Source organism: Lonchura striata, chromosome 8 (genome assembly GCF_050655825.1).
Source record: "Lonchura striata isolate lonStrDom1 chromosome 8, ASM5065582v1, whole genome shotgun sequence".
In the NCBI taxonomy this organism is placed as follows: domain Eukaryota; kingdom Metazoa; phylum Chordata; class Aves; order Passeriformes; family Estrildidae; genus Lonchura; species Lonchura striata.
The window spans coordinates 31,514,111-31,533,167 of record NC_140710.1 but is presented as its reverse complement, the minus strand read 5'-3'; the positions used below and the strand labels follow the sequence as shown (position 1 = coordinate 31,533,167).

Sequence of the window (19,057 nt, the reverse complement as noted above, 5' to 3'; positions counted from 1 at the left end):
TGTTGTAGAGCAGGCTGTGCAAGGTATGCTTATGACAGCAGCATGATCAGTGTATTTATAGGATACAGACACAGAGGTGATTGCAGAGAAACCTCTGCAGAGTCACAGCTACCACATACACCATGGGCTATTGCAGGTGCCCAGCGAGAGCATGCAGATTCACAGTATTAGCAGTGAGCTGCCGGATGGGTGTGCTGAGCCCTCCCCAGGCTCTGCAGAGACTGCTTTTGGTCACCAGAGAACAGTCAGCGCAGACCGTGCCTGACAGCCGGCAGGAGGGCAGGACAGCACCAGACATCTGAGTGCAGGCCCTGGAGCCTGCAGCACCGCTCGTGTGGAAGTCTTGGGCGGACTGATGGGGTTTAGGATGCCAGTTCAGTGCCAGAATCCCCTCCCCGTGCGCGCTCAGAACCCCAGCACACAGCCCCTGCTTTGTGCCGAGGCCGGCGGCCGGTCAGTGGCTCCAGAGCGCGAAGAGGGCTGGTGCAGTGGCCGGGGACAGCCAGCAGTGCTCCACCACGCCGTAGAGAGCGTAGCCCAGCAGCAGCCCGAAGAGCACGTCCGTCATGTTGTGCCTGCCCAGCATGACCCGGGAGATGCTGACGATGAGAGCCCAGAGCACCACGAGCACCCGCAGCGGGACGGCCAGGACCAGGTGGCGCAGGACAAAGCGGCAGACGAGAGCGGCCCTGGTGGCGTGGCCCGAGGGGAAGGAGTACTTGTCCACCGAGATGGTGACGAACATGTCCATCTTGTTGTGCGTGGGCCGCGGCCGCCTGACGAGCCCCTTCACCACCGCCACCATCACCAGGTCCAGCAGCAACGCTGGGAGAGACGGAACAGGAGTTACTGAAAGCAGAACCATCAGCTGAGGGCCGTCACTGTCAAAGCTGCCTGAAGAGGATGATTTTCCCCACAGCTGCAAGACCCAGGCAGGGAGAGCATAGCACACAGCTGGCCTTGGCCTTCTGCAGCAGAATGAGCACACCCTCAACCCCTCCTGCACCACCAGCCCCTTGGCCTGCCCAGCCTGCACTGCAGGGCTTTTCTCTCTGCGCAGTCTGATCTTGCCATGACTCGGGTCCCAATCTGCTCCTCAGTCTGAAAGCAGCAGAGGCATTAATTCTCCACAGCTCCCTTCCAGGCAGTGCTGACTCCGCATTGCTGTCTGCCCTGGTGATGGGGTCAAACCAACTGGGTGAATGATCAACCCACTCCACTCTGGCACAGGTCAGCAGGAAATGCTCAGAGCTGGTGTGCTGCCAGGGCTCCTGGGGTCTGCCTTCTCCCTGCTGCTGGGGGAAAAGTTAACCCTGCTTTGGTTCTCAGGAGATAAATCAAGGCTAATTTATGGTGGCTTGCCCCATGGGAGCTAAAGGCTATTGTCATGGAAGAGGCAAAGTCCCTGTGATAAATGTTCAGCCAGTATTTGGCAAGAGCATCTTCTCATTTAGGGCAGAGGTTGCTTTCTCCATCCCTGTCAGCTTAGCTTAGCACAGCACTCACAGCCAGGGTTACTTCTTGTTGTGTAAGAGACCAACTTCTGTTTGTCCTAAGACACATTTCTAGACACTAATCTTTTGGTCACTTCAGTTCATTTCCTTTGGTTAATCATTTAAGACCAAATTTTCTTTTTCTTTTCCACATGTAAAACTAGATCAATTGCTTTTCTCTTTCTACACAGGATCTGGGAGATTCAAGTTGGACACGAGGGAATCCTTCTTCCCCATATGGGTGCTGCAGCCCAGGCACAGATCCCCAAGGAGGTGGGTGGCTCTTGCCCAGAGCACTGAGGGCTGGACAAGGCCCTGGAGCTGGGACAGATCTCCTTGGAGCAAAGGTTAGGCTGGAGTTCTGCTGTGGGGATCCAATTTAATCATGTGCTGCTAGATGAGAAAGATGCACAAACCTACGTTTCCCACCAAGAAAATGTCAATTCAAAATTGAAATGTGAGATGCTAATTATTTGCAACTTAATACAAGAGTAACAGCAGGGAATCTGATATTGTCTGGTGCCCTGGAGCTGTTACAGTTTCTAAATAAGCAAAACTGAATCCCCTTAAATACACCTAGGCTGCTCTGTGTGTGTGTGTGTATGAAATACTACAGCACGCAGGATTAAAATTCGTGCTTTAAACCAGGTTTTCCTCACCGGCTGGTACAGAACAATCCACGAAGGCCCTGCCTGCAGGGAGCCAAGGGTGATGTCTGTGTGGCAGAGCAGCTTTTCAGGGAAAGGGCTGCTGTCTCAACAGGGCCAGCTGCACCTGGAAGGTGCCAAGCTTGCCGAGCTGAGAGGCTTCAGCCCCGAGCGTGTTTTGTAGCTGCAGGAGCAGTTTAGCTCTCGGGAGTGTGCCAGTGCGTGCTCGAAGCTGTGATAGGTGACTCGTGTCGGTGCCACCACGCCCTTAAGCTGCGGGGTCACTCCTGTGCCACCAGCATCCCAGATGAGCCCGCACAGGTGGCTCAAAACCAGCCGGGGCTCTCGGGGCTTCGGCTGACCCGGCTGTGCCCACCCCCGGTCCCCGCTCCGCCCGCACATCCCGGGGCGAGCCCCGCCTCACCGAAGAGCAGGTTGAGCAGCACCTCCCTGCCCGCCGAGCTGTCACTCTGGCAGAGCCCGTAGAAGGTGCCGAGCAGCCAGGGGATGCCGTGTCCCGACACCTCGATGACCTTCATGAGGGGGCGGGCGCTGCCCCAGGCCGAGCCCTCTCCAGCGCACACCCCCAGGCGCTTGGAGGCCCAGAGGTCGATGGCGAGCAGGGAGCTGAGGGCGATGCCCACGAAGGACGGGTTCAGCTTCATGCAGTCCTCCTCGGGCAGCGGGGCGGCCGCGGCGCCGGCGGGCTCCCTGCGGCGGGACGGGCTGTCGGGGGCGGCGGGCCCGCGCTGGCTCAGCGACAGGAACTCCAGGCGGCCGCCGCTGCCGCCGCGCCGCTCGCGGCTGCTCCGGGGGCTGGGCATGGCGGCGGGGGGCGGCCTGCGGGAGGCGGGCGTGGGTCACCCGCTGCCAGGCCCGCTCGGGACCCGGCATGTCACCCTGCCCGGGGCCGCCTCCCTCTCCCGTCGCCGCGCGCTGCCCGGTATCCCCGCCCCGCGGCGCCGCCGCTCTCGGCGCGTCCCCGAGGGCGCGGCGGGCGCGCGCTGCCGCCGGTACCGGCCGGCCCCGGCCCCGCCGCCGCTTCCGGTTCCGCCCGTGACGCGGCGGTGCTCCCGGCGCGCCCCGCCCACCGGCGCGCACGTGCCCGCCGCGGCCGGCGTACGGCGGCCGGCGAGGGCCGGAAGAGACGCGGCGGCGCCTTCGCCCTGCCGGCGCCGGTGCGGGCGCCGCGCGGCGGGCGGCGATGCGCGGCGGGCGGGCGGCGGCGGGACCGGCCGCCCCCCCGGGCCCGCGGTGACGGCGGCTCGGCCGCGGCCATGGGGTGCCTGCAGAGCGTGGCCTGCAAGGCGCGGGTGCGCCGCGAGCAGATCGTGGTGTCGGACGTGTCGGCCACCATCGAGCCGGCGGCCACGGCCATCGAGGAGAGCTCGCCGGTGGTGCTGCGGTACCGCACGCCGTACTTCCGCGCCTCCGCCCGCGTCCTCATGCCGCCCATCGCCCGCCGGCACACCTGGGTGGTGGGCTGGATCCAGGCCTGCAACCACATGGAGTTCTACAACACCTACAGCGACCTCGGCGTGTGAGCACCGCGGGGCGCGGGGCACGGCTCTGGGGGCACGGGGGGCCGGCCGGGACCGGCGGGGGCTCCGCGGTGCGGGCACCGGCCCTGCTCCGCCCGCAGGCACCGGGAGCTGCAGCCCGGCACCGGGAGCCGCACCCCGGCATTGGGAGCTGCACCCTGGAACTGGGATCTGCACCCTGGAACTGGGATCTGCACCCCCGGCATTGGGAGCTGCAACCCCGGCATTGGGTGCTGCACCCCCGGCATTGGGAGCTGCACCCGGGCACTGGGAGCTGCACCCTGGAACTGGGATCTGCACCCCCGGCATTGGGTGCTGCACCCCCGGCATTGGGTGCTGCAACCCCGGCATTGGGAGCTGCACCCGGGCACTGGGAGCTGCACCCTGGAACTGGGATTTGCATCCCCGGCATTGGGAGCTGCACCCGGGCACTGGGAGCTGCACCCCCGGAACTGGGATTTGCATCCCCGGCATTGGGAGCTGCACCTACGGCACCGGGAGCTGCACCCCCGGCATTGGGTGCTGCACCCCGGGCATTGACAGCTGCACCCCCAGCACTGGGTGCTGCATCCCGGCATTGGGAGCTGCACCCTGGCATTGGGAGCTGCACCCCTGGCACTGGGTTCTGCACCCCGGCATTGGGAGCTGCACCCCGGCACCCTGTGCCACCCCTCTACCCCACCTCTGCAGCCACAGGCACACACGGGCAACACCTTCACCCCAGCCCTGCTCCCTGACACCCCAGTTCCTGCTCCTCGTGCCACACCGCTGCTCCCACACCGTCCCGCTGGCCCTGGAGCATGGGCAGTGCTGGGGGAGTTACCCCTTGGCTAGTGTTAGAAGAGGGAAAGGTTGGGTGCTGGGCAGAGTGGCTGCCAGAAAACAGCCTTTCCCAAGGCTGAGCGTGACTTGCAGGGATGCTGAGGGGCAAAGCTCTCTGTCTGTGTCTTCTGTCTTTGGAAAGGGGTGATGCAAGAGGGGAGATGTCTGGAGGGGTCTGTTCTGCAGCTCACTGGTGGACTCCTGCTGCTGCTGCCACAGGTCTGTGGGTGCTGGGGGAGCAGCAGGTCCCTGTGCTGCCTGCCTGCGTCCTTGTATCATGACAGACTGGTGTGTGTGGGGCACTGGAGCCCTTGGGCACGTTGGAGTGAGTGGAGGTGATCACTTGGAGGGACGGCAGAAGTGTGGCCCCATCCCCTCTGCTGCAAAGCTGCTCCCGAGTTGTTGCTGTGCAGGCCTCGCCGTAGCCGCACGGTGTTGGTAGCATGGCCAGAGATTTGGGCTGAATTCCCCCCTACCCCAGCCATATTGCAGGGATTCCATCGTGCTGGTGGCAGGCCTTAATCGTGGGATTCAGTTGTTGTAGGTGTCTCGTATTTGAGGCAGACCTCCTCCTGCAGGAGGGGGCTGCTGCTGGGCTGGGCCCGTGCCCTGGTCACGGTGCTGCAGCTGGGGGACAGGGAAGGCTGTTCTCCAGCACAGGAGCTGATTATGGAGAGAGTGACTCCAAAGAGACTCAGCAGTGGGTTTTGGCCCAGTCAGTTTAATTGCAGGTTAATTAAAATGGCATTGTGTTGGCAGAGCAAAGGCTCGAGCTGGACGTGCTCAAGGAACCAAAGCTGAATTTGTTCTTCAGGGTTGTCCCTGAGAGTTTGCTGCAGGCAGGCAGAGGGTCCCTGTGCTGCTGTCTTCCCCATCCCTCGCCAGGCACTGTTGCTGCCATTTCCCTGCTCATCTTCCTCTTCCTCTTCACTAGGTCAAGCTGGGAGCTGCCTGACTTGCGAGAAGGACGAGTAAAAGCCATCAGCGATTCGGATGGGGTGAGCTACCCCTGGTATGGAAACACCACAGAAACCGTGACCTTGGTGGGGCCCACTAACAAGATCTCCAGGTTCTCGGTGAGCATGAACGACAATTTCTACCCCAGCGTGACGTGGGCCGTGCCCGTGAGCAACAGTAACGTGCCACTGCTGACCAGGATTAAAAGAGACCAGAGCTTTACCACGTGGCTCGTGGCCATGAACACGACCACCAAGGAGAAGATCATCTTGCAGACTATCAAGTGGAGGATGCGAGTGGACATTGAGGTGGACCCCATGCAGCTGCTGGGGCAGCGGGCACGGCTGGTGGGCAGGACTCAGCAGGAGCAGCCGCGGATCCTCAGCAGGATGGAGCCCATCCCACCAAACGCACTAGTGAAGCCCAACGCCAACGACGCCCAGGTGCTCATGTGGAGACCCAAGCGAGGGCAGCCCATCGTGGTGATACCTCCCAAGTAGGGCAGGTGAGGACCTGGGTGCCCCCAGCCTGCTGCAGGGTTGCCGAGCCAAAGCAGACCTCTCGTGGTTTCTTGCCTTTGTTGTTGTGGTTGGAAACGTGGCTCCTCCTCGGTCAGAAATAGAGCCTGGCTGGCACAAGGGCGCAGAAGAGGGTTTGCTGAGCTGGAGGATTTCCCAGGAAGCAGAATGGAGTACTTGCAGCTGGCACAGAGGCTGTCTGACATAAAGGACTCGACTTTCCTTGCAGGGCAGCACGAGGAGCATGAGTGTGGTTGAACCGTGCCCGTGGCAAATGCTGCTTCCCCCCAGCAGCAGGGAGAAGCGGAGGCTGTTCCTGCTGGCAGCGGGGGCTGCTGCGGTCCCGTGTCCCTGCCGTGTCCGTACCTATGCATTTCAGATCCATGATCCACCCCTCACCTGCCTGCTGGGACCGGGCGGGAGGGCCGGCAGTGGGATGGGACCGGGCTGGGGCGGGGCAGAGCCCGGTGCTGGCCGGTGCCTCTGCAGCCCGGTGGGAGCGGGACACGTTTTGCATGCGTCTGGGTGTGTTTGGAGTAGTTGTGAGTGTAGGAGATGCCATAGCTCTTTTCTGTCTTGGAGTGAGGTCTAAGGGCAGGTTAGATGTCCTTTTGTTTTAAGGTGCACTAAGTCTTTTCATTCCTCAGCCTCCTCTCCTGGGTCCTGCTGGCTCTTCTACGGGAGCAGAATGGAATCTCAGCCCAGTAGGAGATGGGCAGCGGTGCCATTCTCCCAGCCTGGGTGCTCTGTGTGTGTGTGGTACCAAACCAGCCCAGAGGTGCCCCTGGACTCGCTTTGCTTCACTGCAGACACCACTCCCTTGCTAGAGCTTGGGTGCTTGTTTATTTTCCACGCAAATGCTGGCTCACGTGGAGGCCTCTTCCCCAGCCACCCATGGAGCAGGGTGGCTATGGGCTGGGCCACCAGTGGAGGGGCCAGCATGCTTTGTGATACCTCCCCAAGCTCTGTGGAAGGCAGGGATGCGAGTGGAGGCTGTTCAGGGCAGGCCTGGGTTTGCCTGGGAAGGAGGAGTTGAATGTGCTGCCTGGGGGCTGCCTCCTGCTTCTGCTGTGCTTGGGAGGGGTCACAGGGGGATTTACTTGCCTTTCTGCTCACTCCTTGCTGCCTGGATGGCTGGCATCGGCTGGCCCATGGGGCAGCACGTGCTGTGGGATGCAGCTGGCAGTTCCCAGGATCTCACCCTGGAGTTGCAGTAGAGGCATAAACCATAGCTGTGCTGCTGCTGCTCTGGGTGCTCCATCACTTCTGGGCAGGTGGTTACAGCTTTTGCTGCTTTCTCTGCTCTGTCCTCCCCAGCAGCAGCCCTGCAGCTCCTTGAGCTCGCAGCCCTGCCTTCTTCACGCCGTGGGGAGGTTGTGCTGCCCTGGGAATGCAGGTCATTCCTGCTGGGAAGGTCCATGTGCTATCCCACTGGCAGGACAGCGTGGGGAGGAGCGCTGGGTGACAATTCTGTGCACCCCAGGCCCTGCCAGCACAGGGGCTTCCGAGGCATCTTAGACCAAAAATCCCTGTGAAATTCCCATGCTATTTATTGCCCTCAGTAGTGTTTGCTGCTGATCCAGTTCTTTATTTTTCCTCTGGGAGCGTTTTATTTGGATGCCTTGGTGCAACATTCCTGCTCCTCCTGCCCAGCCTCCCGCTAGGCTGGGAACCTGCTGCTTTCCGTGCCTATGTCAGGGTTCTGCAGGGGCTACAGCCTCACTGTGGGGCAGGTTTGGAGGGAGAGAGGGCTTTGAGCTTTGGTTTGCTGTGTTTTCTGCAGCAGAGCTCCCACAGGGAACTTGCTGGTATGGGAAGATGTCCTGCTCTTGTGAGACTGTGGTTTTGTCCTGGTGTGGGACCGATGGCAGCTGTTGCCATTGCTGATGTTTTGTTTCTCAAAAAGTGTGTGTGGAGAGGGGCTAGAAACTTGAAATATAATTTTCCTTAAGGACTGGGGGAGGAGGGATAAGTACCTTTTGGTTTGAAGTGAGGCAGGTGTATATTTTTGACCCAGGGGGACAGAAACATCTCTGGCAGCATCAGAGCTAAAATGCCGGAGGAAGAGGTTCCCCAACAAACAGGTAGCTCCAAGGTGGGCTTCCTGCTGGGAGAGGATGCTGTGTCCACAGGCTGTGTGTGCCAGCTCCCCAAAACCCATGGGAAGTGGCTGCATGCTGCTGTCAGCCCAGGGAGCTGCTGTGGCACTGCCGTGGCTCTGGTGTCTGGGAGAGTGGGGACACTGCTGCATGGATGCTGTTGAATTCAGCATCGCCACCTTTTGGGATTTGCTGGCCAGTCTGAGCCTTGGCACATGGCTGATGCCATGACACTGAGAGAGCAGTAGCTGAATTTCTGTCCATGAATGTCTGCAGCATCCTGGTGCCAGGGTCAGGCTCTGTGCCTGGCTGTAGCTGTGTGCCTGATGCCCCAGGGCTGCCCCAGCCTGCAGGCAGGTGTTGGCTGAGCCCTAGGGCCGTGCCTGTGTTCACCTCTCCAGGCTTCTGCCAGGCTCCCACTCCTCTGACAGCTGGATTTGATGCACTTAACTGGGTTTGGTGCATGGGCTGTCTTTGTGGGCATTTCCCCGTTAAAAAAGAAGGGAAAAAAAAAAGTTTGCAAAAATTGTTTGCAAAGAAACACATGCAAACAGCGTTTACAGAAACATGCAGGCATTTTGCATTTGGAAAAGGTGGGTGTTCACACCTGGGTGGAGATGGAGCTCTGGGGCTGTTGGTGCTCAGAGGAAGGAGGGAAGGTGTTGGGGGAGAGTTCCCATGTAGGAGTCTGAGTTTGGCTCGTTCCCTGCAGCTGGATGAACACTCAGACCCCTGGGCTTCACCCCATGGGATGCTTTCCCTGTGCCCCCCTTCCCCAGCAGCACCCTGTAATCTCAGGGAGGGGCAGCTCAAGAAATGCCCACCCTCACGCTCCCTGTGCCCTGAGCCTTGGGGTGCCCCTTCCCATCCTCGAGTCACTTATTTATTTACCTATTTATCTATTTATTTATTTATTTATTGGTATTTATTGACAACTGGAAATGGGGGGGGGGCTCATTTCTGCTGCACAGTGGGGCAGCTGGGTCTCCCCCACACCCCGCCCCCTGCATTTTGGGGTGCTGCTGGGAGCACCTCTGGGGAGGGATGCTTGTGGGTCCCCACGGTCCCATCCCCTTTTGGAGAGGGAGGGGAAGCAAGGGAACCACATCGGTGCCTGCAGGGAGGGCACCCGGTGCTCGCCCCCTCCCTGCAGAAGCTTGGAGTTGTCGTGCTCCCTCCCCTGCCCGTCCCTGTTTACTGAGCCGGCCTCCTGGTGCTTCTCCCGCTGGATTTGCCCTTTCCAGCTCCTGGAGAGGGCGGGAGGAGCCAGGATGGACGAATGTCACTATGGAGAACAGACCAAACCAGGTATTCTGCTGCCGCGTGGGGAAAATCAGAGAGAGAGGAAAGCTGGTTTTGCAGAGTGCCTTAAACACAAATGACTTTACCGAGTAGGGGGCTTGGACTTCTGTCTCTGGATGTTATTACCAACTCGAAAAATGTTGCATTTCACTTCTCTGGGATTAAAACTACTCAAGCTGTACTGGAGCCAAACTTTGTGTTTGCTTGAGTGTCTCTGACTGGTTTGGGGGCCATGGCAGTACTGGGAAGCAGGCAAAATCCATGGAATTTCAATCAGCCTGCCTCAGCAGTGGCACCAGTGGCTGTCCCTGCTGGCTTTAAGCCCTTGGGTCTGGTGACAGGATTTGCTCTACTTTGTCCTGATTTGCAGGTGGCTTTTGTGGTGTCCCAGAGAAGTTGTGCTGGCCCCACAGTGCCCTTCCCCAGGGGATGCTCTGAGCAGGCTGTTGGCACAAAAGCTGCTGTGGGGCTGTGTCCTCACACTTCCAGAAAACTGGGGAGTTGGCTGGAAATCCTGGAGGGGGCAGACATTCCTTTTTCCCTTAGGAAACCAGATCAAAGTGAGGGAGCAGCAAGAAGCCCAAGAGTTCATGCAGCCCAGGCATGGGAACTACAAAAGCTGTCCAGCTTGATAAAGCTGAAAAGCTACACTGAAAAAAGATGTTTTCCTTTTGAAAATGTAGATTCCCTCTCCCCTTTCTTGCAGAGTGGAAGAGTGAGGACAGAAGTCAGCCCAGAGACCAATTGTTCCTATCTTCCAGTCAAAATAATACATGGGAATAATACGGAGTTTCATAATGAAGGTTCATTTAAAAGCCATTTGGGGAAATACACCAATATTCACTGCATAGTTCCTGAAGGCAATTAAAAATTAATAAACCCCTTTTCGGGGGTGGGGGGGGGAGCGGGTAGTGAAAGAGGGTTGTGGGTGCTGGCTGAGGTTTAGTCTAGAGTGGGATCTCATTGCATTCAGTGTTTTGCTCACCTTGAACATCAAACCCACCAGTCCCACTTGCTGGTGGGGGGTTACATTTGTGCCCCAAGTTAGCTGATTTCTTTAACAGCTGCTCCTTTTGAGTGTTGCTGGCTGTGCTGGGCACTGAGGGATGCTGGCAGCCACCCTATGAGCTATTATTCAGTGAGCAGCTTTCTTTCCTACTGTTATATTAAAACATTGCTCATCTCTTGACAAATCCCCGAGATGGAGGAGTGGGAGAGCAGGCAGGAGTTTGCACGGCTCCTGTCGTGCCTGCTCATGCCCTAAGAGCAGGGAAGGACCCTCTGCCCTGCAGCCAAGGGCAGGCCAGGCTGAGGCACATCTTCCTTCCCAGCAGGGAAAGCACAACTGCCTTGTCCAAGACCATGTGCCCTGGGACAAGCTGTCTTTCCAAAATGCCTTCTTTGCAGAGCAAGAACAAGGGCAGTCTGTGCTGCTGCCACCCCCTCCAGAGCCTGGGCACAAATCCCAGCTGCGTGGCCACAGGGATCACAGCAAATGCTGCCGTGGGGGCCAGCAGAGACAGACAAGGGACACTGCAGGTAGTACTGAAGGTCAGTTTATTTGCTCGATTCCCTCTTCCACAAAACCTGGAAACCATCACCTTCCAGCATGAGACAAGAAAGCAGTTAAGAGGCGAGAGATTCGGCTCTGCAGCTCCTCCCCTACACATGAGACCAAAGGTTAGATGGCTACTCTGAAAGGCACGCAGCAGCTTGGAGCCCCCAGAGCTCCCTGTCCCAGCAGGACACCCCTTCCCACCAGGCTGAGGCTGGGACCAAACGGGGAGACACCACAGCAGGAGCCCGGAGTCCCCTCTGGCCTGCTCACGCCGTCCTGGCAGGAGAACACGCAGGGTTTGGATGGAGGGGTGAGGGCTGGATCAGTGCTGCCATGCAGCAGTGTGGCTGGACGAGGCCGTGGATCGGGCGGTGTCGGAGGGGCAGGAGCTGGGCTCGGGAAGGCTCTGGCATCCCAGCAGGACAGACAGACAGACAGACAGACCCCTCACTCTGGCTGTGGGGTGTAGCGCAGGTACTTCTTGCCCGACGGCAGCTCCTTGGTGAAGACTCCTTTGGGGAAGAGCTTCTTGGCTTCCTCGTCAGGTAAGGTGGGCACCACCATGACGCTGTCACCGGGCTGCGGAGCAGATGGGGACAAATGGGGACTGTCAGGAGCTGGCAGGGCTGGACACGGGTGGCACTGCCTCCCTGTGAGTGCTCAGCCCTTGTGCCATGGGCATGGGCCGTGCCTGGAGCCAGCAGTGAGGGCAGAGTGGGAGCTATATGTACCAAGAGACATGGGAGATATCCAAAGGGGGAGCTGTGCCATCTGCCAGCCCTGCCAATGGCATCCCACAGCCATGGCACTCCCATGGGAACAGGGAGCAAGGAGGGGGGAGTTTGAGCCTCTCTGCGATGCTGGACAGAGCAGAGCTTGCCCATGTCTGCTCATCCATTCCTATAGGCACCCCTGGACAGGTGGTGCTGGCTCCTCGATTCCAAGCCCTGGGGAAAGATCTGCTGTCCTGGGAGGTGGGTGAGCTGGCCCAACCCACTGGGAGCTTATGCTGCAGGAAACAGGAGCCTTCAGAGGCAAGGCTGCCTCCAGCTGCTGCTTCCCCCAGCCTGTGGGTGCCCCTCCAAGGGAGGCTGGCTGCCCTTTCAGTGCGTGTTTCCAGTGCCTGGCTGTGAGCTTTACCCTGCTCCTCACCTTCCAGTCCACAGGGGTAGCGACCTTCTTGTATGCTGTGAGCTGCAGGGAGTCCAGCACTCTCAGGATCTCATCAAAGTTTCTCCCAGTGGTGGCTGGGTACAGGATAGAGAGTTTCAGCTTCTTATCCGGGCCAAAAATGAACACCTGAGTACAGAGAGACAGTGTCAGTGTCAGGCACATTTGTCTGCCTGTTCTGCTGGATCTGCTCAGCCCTCATGCTCCTTCCTTTCCTGGGAGCTGCTTGACCACAGGTGTTGGGACAGGGGAGGGACATGGAGGGGATCTAGAGAACAACTGATGCCCAGAAAATGTGCTTTTGCTCTGGGAGCTCCTGTGTCCAATGCCAGCTTGTTTTGCTACTTGTGCCCTTCTAGTGCGAGCACGTGACGGGAAAGGAAAAGTCCAGCAGATTCAAGCACTGACAAAAACTAGTTTGGGACAGGCACGACCAGGATCGGTGGGTCACTGTGACAGAACCCATGGTTCCAGCCCAAGGAAGCCATCCCAGCTCCTGAGGATGGCCATGCCCATCCAGGCATGCTGCCCCACAGGCACAGGGCAGGGTGGCAGGCCAGGCACTCACCACACGAGCCGTCAGGGGCATCCCATCCTTGTCCAGCTCGTCCGGGTCCAGCATGCCCAGCTTGACTGCCAGCTCCCGGTTCTTGTCAGCAATGATGGGGAAGGGCAGCGTCTCTGCAGGCTGCTCCCCGTTGTAGGCATTGACATCCTGCAGGGACAAAGCCATGGGATGTTCCTGTGGCACCAGCACAGAGACAGAGGCCAGGCAGAACCAGGAGCTCCCAACTCGCTTGGCCCCAAGGCCTCAGGCCAGGACAGCACAACCAGGGGCTCATGGCCTTCCATGGAGTTTCCAGAAACCAGGTGACAAACCAGAAACCTTTGTGCCAGGCTGGGCTTGTTCTTGTGCCTTGTTCTTGAGGTCAGTTCTTGGGCTGTCTGTGCTTGCAGCCCGTGCAGCAACTCCTTTGCCCAGGCAGTGGGTATGGAGCATCAGGGAATTCCTGCCCGTGCTAGTGACACAGAGAGATTTAACCACCTTCCATGAGAACTGAGTGCCTCTCCCAGCTCTCTCCCAGCACTGCTGACAGGTGTCACAGCTGAACTGGACTGTGCTCCTGAGGAGTTGTTTCTCTAGTGGCAGAGCAAACCAGCAACGCTGCAGCTGACAAAGAAAGGTCCAACACTGCACAGGTCTTGTGCAAGGGACCAGTTCCATTCAGTGAGTCACTCACAGCTTACTTAACTTAAGGCTCTCAAAAAACTATAGTGGAAGCCTGAGTGCAGGTGCTGGGACACTGCTCACTCCTTTCTGAACCTCGCCAGGGACAGAAGAGAAAACCATCCCCCTCCACAGCCCTGGAGGCTCTGCCTCGTGACCATGGTTTAGGAGGTTGTACTAATCCAAACTAGACCCGCTTCACAAATACACACAAAAAATGTATTTTGAGCATCTCCAAACTTGGTCTGGACTCAACTAGAGCATTTAAGTTATCCCTGGAGTCTGCAGTACCACCCTCACAGGTCACACGGAGCCCCAGCAGCGCTGGGAGGAGCCTGCTCAAGGCAGCACAGGCAGAGCAGCTGCCAGCATCAAAGCAAGCAGAATTCAAGGCTCCTGCCCCAGATCAGGGTAGCCTGTTCCTTCCACCCTTTTCATGCTGCAAGGAGACAAAAGTCGCTGCAATGCTGCTGTGAGCCTCCCTCACAGCGCCATGCTGCATTATCAGCTCAGCTGATAACTCAGTGTACAAACCTCTCTGCCTTCTCAGGGAGGGCAGGGTTGGAAGTGCTGGCCCTTGGCTCTGCTCAGAGCACACCAACAACAGCAAGAGCAGGCAGGCCCTGCACCCCTCCTCAGCCCCCATGGCTGATAAAAGGGGCTGTAGCCCTGCCCCTGCTGCTCAGGATGCTGCAAGCAGGTCAAGTGGTGCACACACAGCCACATGTTTCCTTTCCAGCTTTGCTCTTTGCTTGTTTTCTCCCCAGGTCTTTCTGTGTCACCACAGCTCTGCATAAAGGGGCCACTGATCTCAGCTGCCTTGTGGTCAGGCCTGCCTTGGAAGGAAGCAGGGAAACAGTTCTGCTGTCCTGCAAACCTGCCTTGGCAGAGCAGAGCAGGGAAGGAAAGCAGAGCTGGAGAGTTCAGCTGAGGAGAAATGCAGCTGAATGCTCCACAGAATCACAGGAAGCTGCAGATGGACATCAGCAAATGAGACTCACCCCCCACCTCTCTTTAGAGCAGGGCTGGAGGATGAGGAGAGTTTCTGAGAAGTATTATCTGAACCCTATGGAGTGTAACATGTTCCAAAATGCACATAATTTCCTGGCCTGGGGAGCTCTAGAAAACAGCCTCACAAACCACACTCTGTGTTGCAATAAAACACCCATGACTCCCTTCCCTAGTCACTAATTTTCTTTCCGGAGTCCAAGCTGAAACCACACATCACTGGAAGGATTGATTCACCACCAACTCACCAAGGGGCAGGTACCAGTGGCCAAAGAGAGCCCTGAAACCTCCGACAGGCACAGCAGGTGCCAGCCAGCCCTTGGAGAAGCAGCAACCTCCTGCCTGGGGACGTGGGAGGGTGGGATCAATCCCTGGCTGAGCTAGAGTTCCCAGACCTGGAGCAAGGCTCTGTGTTGTGGCTAGGGATGGCTAAGAATAGCTCTGACATCTCTGGTTGGAAAGCACAGCTGCACAAAGTGACACCAGGATTATTGGCTGCACTCTGGCCCCATCTCTCCAGGCAGATCTCATCTGCCCACTGAAATTGGGCAGCAGGGCAAGCAGAAGTTTCTTTATTGTTTCATGCAGGAATTCAGCACCCCTCTTGCCCACTTCTTCCTTGCAGGCTGTGCTCCAGGTAAAAGCAGCTTCACCCAGGCAGAAAGCAGAGGTGTGTTTGGGAATGCTGCACAGAGGCTTCTGCCCAAAATTTTGCTCACTCCTGCGTCTTCTCAGTTCAACCCAGTGACACACAGGCTGCATGAACACTCCAGCCTTCTGTGGATTTGTCATCACCAACTGGATCTTTAGCTCTGGAGGATTTTCACCTGCTTCTTTCTGACAGGTGCTGAGCTGACACTTCCAAACTTCTGTCTCCATGGCTTCTCCCAGCCTCACAGAAAGCTCACCGCAGCTTCAAAGCCTCTCTGTGGTTTTTCTGGAAGGCTTTCCTGCTCTGCCTCCCCTCAGCCAGCATCAAGGCTGCTCTGTAACTGGTCTCACCTGAGGTTGTGCTGTGTGGATAATTCCATAGGATCAGCAGAGTCAGCTCGTTGTTCATGTCTTTTTCAGTTCACCTGAGTCTGCTGAACCCCACACATCCCTGCAGGCCTGAGAGCTCAGCCCTTCCCTCCCTTTACACAAGTTCCTGCTTTCCTGCAAGAAAGAGCCTGCCCGTCACAGAGCTGACTTCATGGAAAAGCTGCTTGCAAATTCAAAGCCTTTGCAGAAGTCAGCAACACCCTAACGTTTCAGCTTTAGCCAACCAGCAGATGAGTCTCCCTTACAAAAGCACAACACAAACTTTCTGTTCTAATGACATGTTATTTGCTAATTTGACTGCTGGTTTCAGCCAGTTTGAGCAGCACAGAAATCTCATTTACTGGGATTTGTACATTGCTTTTCCCAGGCCCTTCTGAGGCTTGCTGGGACATTGGCCATGCATCACTCAGGTACAAAGGTCAATTTAAGCAATAAGGCAATTAGCGAATTTCTAAAGCCAGTCAGTCTGGCTTTAGAAAGCAATGTCCAACTGAACATAGAAAATTCTCACCTTTAATGCCTCTTATTGCATGCACCTCTCACCCCGGAAAATATGTGAGAACATTCATAATTCTCAAAGTTAAAGAGAATGGGAGGTAATTCACCCAAGGATTTTTATACTCTGGCCATTTCTGTCTGAAATATTCATTTTAGATCCCTATCACCTCTAGTCCAGGAACCACTCTCCCTGGTAGCAAACACAGGCTGCCTTTGTAGTTTTTCCTCTAGTTCCTTGCAAGTTCCCTCACCGAGTTATTCCATTTCCATAACTTTTAATGCTCCCTCATGTTCTCCTATTTGTGGTTTTATATTTAAAATGTCTCTGTTTGTCCTCTGTTTTCTCCTCCCTGCCTGAGCATGAACTGCAATTTTCTCCTCACTTCTGATGCCTCTTTTCCTTTCCTGTTTTATTACAGAACTTCCTGAGGGTCTGTGGGTAGGCTGCCTTCCTCTGAGGTTCTGGCATCACCTCTACACATTTTAACCCTTTCAGCTAGTGGTGGGACAGCAGTAATGTTGTTTTCCTCTTGTGTTGATGCATCAGGTTTTAGCTTTTATATTTTTCAAAATCTGTACTGCTTTAGTGTTGGGTCTGGGCTTCATATTAGGAGATGGTGGCTCTCTGCACAGAGCAGGCAGACAAAACAATTCCTTCTCTAAGTGGGGACCAAGGACAAATGATCCAGATCTCAGGCCCAAGAGCACAAACAATGTGGGCTGAAGAGAGAAAAACAAGCAGGATGGGACTGCCTGGGCTAAAGCTGGAATCAGACAATTAACTCCAATGTGCAAATGGAGCAGAACTTACAAAAGTGAGAGACCCCATGACCAGTTGTGAATTTTGTGACCATTTTGGTTCATCTTGGATGTAACCCTGGCTGGCCTCTGGTGCTGCCCAAGGTGCATCCATTGAGGCCTCCTAATAAATCCCTACTTTATTCTTTAGCTCCTCTGTTCTAGGTCAGCCTTCACAAGACATCAGCATCAAAGTACAAAGAGCACCCTGGACTTCGTGGGGTGCTCCACGAAGATGGAGAAGACCTTCCCCATTCCCGCTCTGAATTTCAGCACCGCCTCGCTCTGGGATGCGACACTTGTACCTCCAAGCCTGCTTGGGCATCTCCTGCAGCCTTTGGAGCGAGGCAGCAGCACAGGCTGCCCTGAGGCCTCCCCAGAGCCGTACCTTGCACCAGGAGAGGTGGTCCTGGACGCTGTCGATGGAGAGCGCGATCATCTTCACGTTGCGCTTGCTGAACTCGGGGGCGAGCTGTGCTGCCCGGCCCAGCTCCGTGGTGCACACCGGGGTGAAGTCCCGCGGGTGGGAGAACAGGATGCCCCACCTGCAAGGGGAGGGAAGCAGCTGCTGTGAAGGCCAGGTGTCGTTCTGGTTTGTGCTGCAGACACAAAGCTGTGCAGATTGCATGGCGTGGAACGCAGCAACAGCTTGTCTGTCTGGTAAGGAATTCCTGCTCCAGCAACTCTTCCTTCCCTATCACTAGAAACTTCCATGAGATAAGCCCTGCTCTGAGAAACTTCCTGCGCCTCGCTCCCCACTCTCCCTCCAAGATCCTACAGCAGATGCTGGAAATGCCCATGGTTCTTCACATGGACGTGGACACCGTGCCGTGTGAGGAAGTTTGGGAGAGCCACGGGTACAGTGCAGCCGAGAGACCCCACGTGTGGGGGGAGGCCTGGCCAGCCTGCCAGCTGGGTTATTGCAGAGGTGGTCACTGATTCATGAGCCTGGCCACTAGCCCTGCACCTCATCTCCACGAGGAGACACACACAAATGTGCATTATGCAACTCAAAAGAATGGGACAGGACCAAGCCCTTAACCCAGCTGCTGCTGTGAGCTGCACTTCATTAAAAGATAAGAATTATTCAACTAGCAGGGGAGGCCAGAAGTTTACATCACATTGTGGCTCATGTTACAAGGACACAGCCACCTCGCTGTTGCCCTCAGCTAGGCAGCCATGGATTTTGAGTCTTTTAGAGCAGGCAAACACTAATCCTACACCTCCCAGATAAGGTAAGCAGTGCACAGAGAAAGGCAGCAATGCAGGATGAGCTGGAGCAAAAAGGCTCTCAGGACTTCCCAGGGGCAACAGCAAAACCACCCCCAGCACTTCAAATTCCCTGCCAGAGACTCGTTCCACCATTTCTCAGCTCAAATCACACCTATCTTGCTGCACCGATCTTCATCCGGCCCCCCAGCACCACAGCAGGGGGAAAGTCCTGTCCGAAAATCTTGGGAATGCAGTTGGAGGGACCAAGTGAGGGTCCCTGCATCTCTGCCAGAGCCATGTGAGTGCCACGGGTCACCAGGAAATTATGGGGCAGCTACCCGGCCACTGGCGCTACGAGGCTCGTCAGACAATAGCTGCACTCCTTGAGCAAACAGCAGCGAACCGGCGAGCAGGAAGGTGAGCAGGCTGGAACAGCCAGTTTCGGGAGGCATGAAGCTCAAGGGTTCTGTTTTCCGCTCCCTGCTCAAGCTCACAATGCCGACAGAAGGGGCCGATTCAAGCCTGCCAACGCTGCCGGGAGCGAGTCCCGAGGGCGCCGTGCCCGTGTCGGGAATGGCGCAGCCGGTCCTGCGGGAGCGGCGCCCGGCCGCACCGAGCCCGGTGTCACCGCGCACCTTCGCACCGTGCGTGGCACCGAGCTGGCCGCCGGCTCCGCCCGGGGCTGGGCGCCGCTCTGAGCCGGCCTCTGCCGTGCCGCGGGGCGGCCCTTCTCTCTGCCCGGGAGCTCGGCTCGCCCTCCGGGGATGACGGGGACGGGCGGCTCTGCCCCCCGCGCTGCCCGGGAATCCGGCCCCGCTTCCAGAGAAAAACCCACACTTGGAGCAAGCCCCCGGCACCGTGCACGCGACTCACCGGGGCGGAAGGGAGGAAGGAACGCGGTGCGCGGTCCCGCTCCGACCCGGCTCCCCGGGATCCCCGGCGGCGCGGACATCCCACCCTGCCCCGCGCCCGCTCCCGCCGCATCCCCAAGCGCTCACGAGTCTCCCAGGAAATCGTGGAAGCGGATGCGGCCCTGCGTGGTGTCCGCCTCGAAGTCGGGCGCCTCATCCCCCAGTAGCAGCCCCGGCATGACTGCGGCTCCCGGTGCGATTCCCGGTGCGGCTCCCGGCGCGGTCCCCGGTGCCGCCTCTGCGCCTGCGCGCCG

At 57.6% G+C, this 19,057-nt stretch overlaps 3 protein-coding genes across 3 annotated transcripts; 1 reads left to right on the top strand and 2 right to left on the bottom strand.

Annotated features, from left to right (window-relative positions):
- Window positions 1-26: 26 nt before the first annotated feature.
- Window positions 27-3,160, bottom strand: PLPP6 (phospholipid phosphatase 6). The gene is made up of 2 exons (XM_021545982.3): window positions 2,565-3,160; window positions 27-825 (listed from the first exon to the last, which is right to left on the bottom strand). Exons 1-2 carry the CDS (start codon window positions 2,962-2,964, stop codon window positions 455-457), a joined length of 771 nt encoding a protein of 256 aa, XP_021401657.1. The 5' UTR covers window positions 2,965-3,160; the 3' UTR covers window positions 27-454.
- A 200-nt stretch (window positions 3,161-3,360) lies between these two features.
- Window positions 3,361-10,168, top strand: FAM78B (family with sequence similarity 78 member B). The gene is made up of 3 exons (XM_021546004.4): window positions 3,361-3,680; window positions 5,438-5,965; window positions 10,086-10,168. Exons 1-2 carry the CDS (start codon window positions 3,418-3,420, stop codon window positions 5,958-5,960), a joined length of 786 nt encoding a protein of 261 aa, XP_021401679.1. The 5' UTR covers window positions 3,361-3,417; the 3' UTR covers window positions 5,961-5,965; window positions 10,086-10,168.
- Window positions 10,169-10,919: 751 nt separating this feature from the next.
- Window positions 10,920-19,049, bottom strand: PRDX6 (peroxiredoxin 6). Its single transcript, XM_021546007.4, has 5 exons — window positions 18,891-19,049; window positions 17,069-17,225; window positions 12,676-12,822; window positions 12,090-12,236; window positions 10,920-11,516 (listed from the first exon to the last, which is right to left on the bottom strand). The coding sequence occupies exons 1-5, from the start codon at window positions 18,980-18,982 to the stop codon at window positions 11,385-11,387; spliced, it is 675 nt and encodes a 224-aa protein (XP_021401682.1). The 5' UTR covers window positions 18,983-19,049; the 3' UTR covers window positions 10,920-11,384.
- Between the last annotated feature and the right edge of the window lie 8 nt (window positions 19,050-19,057).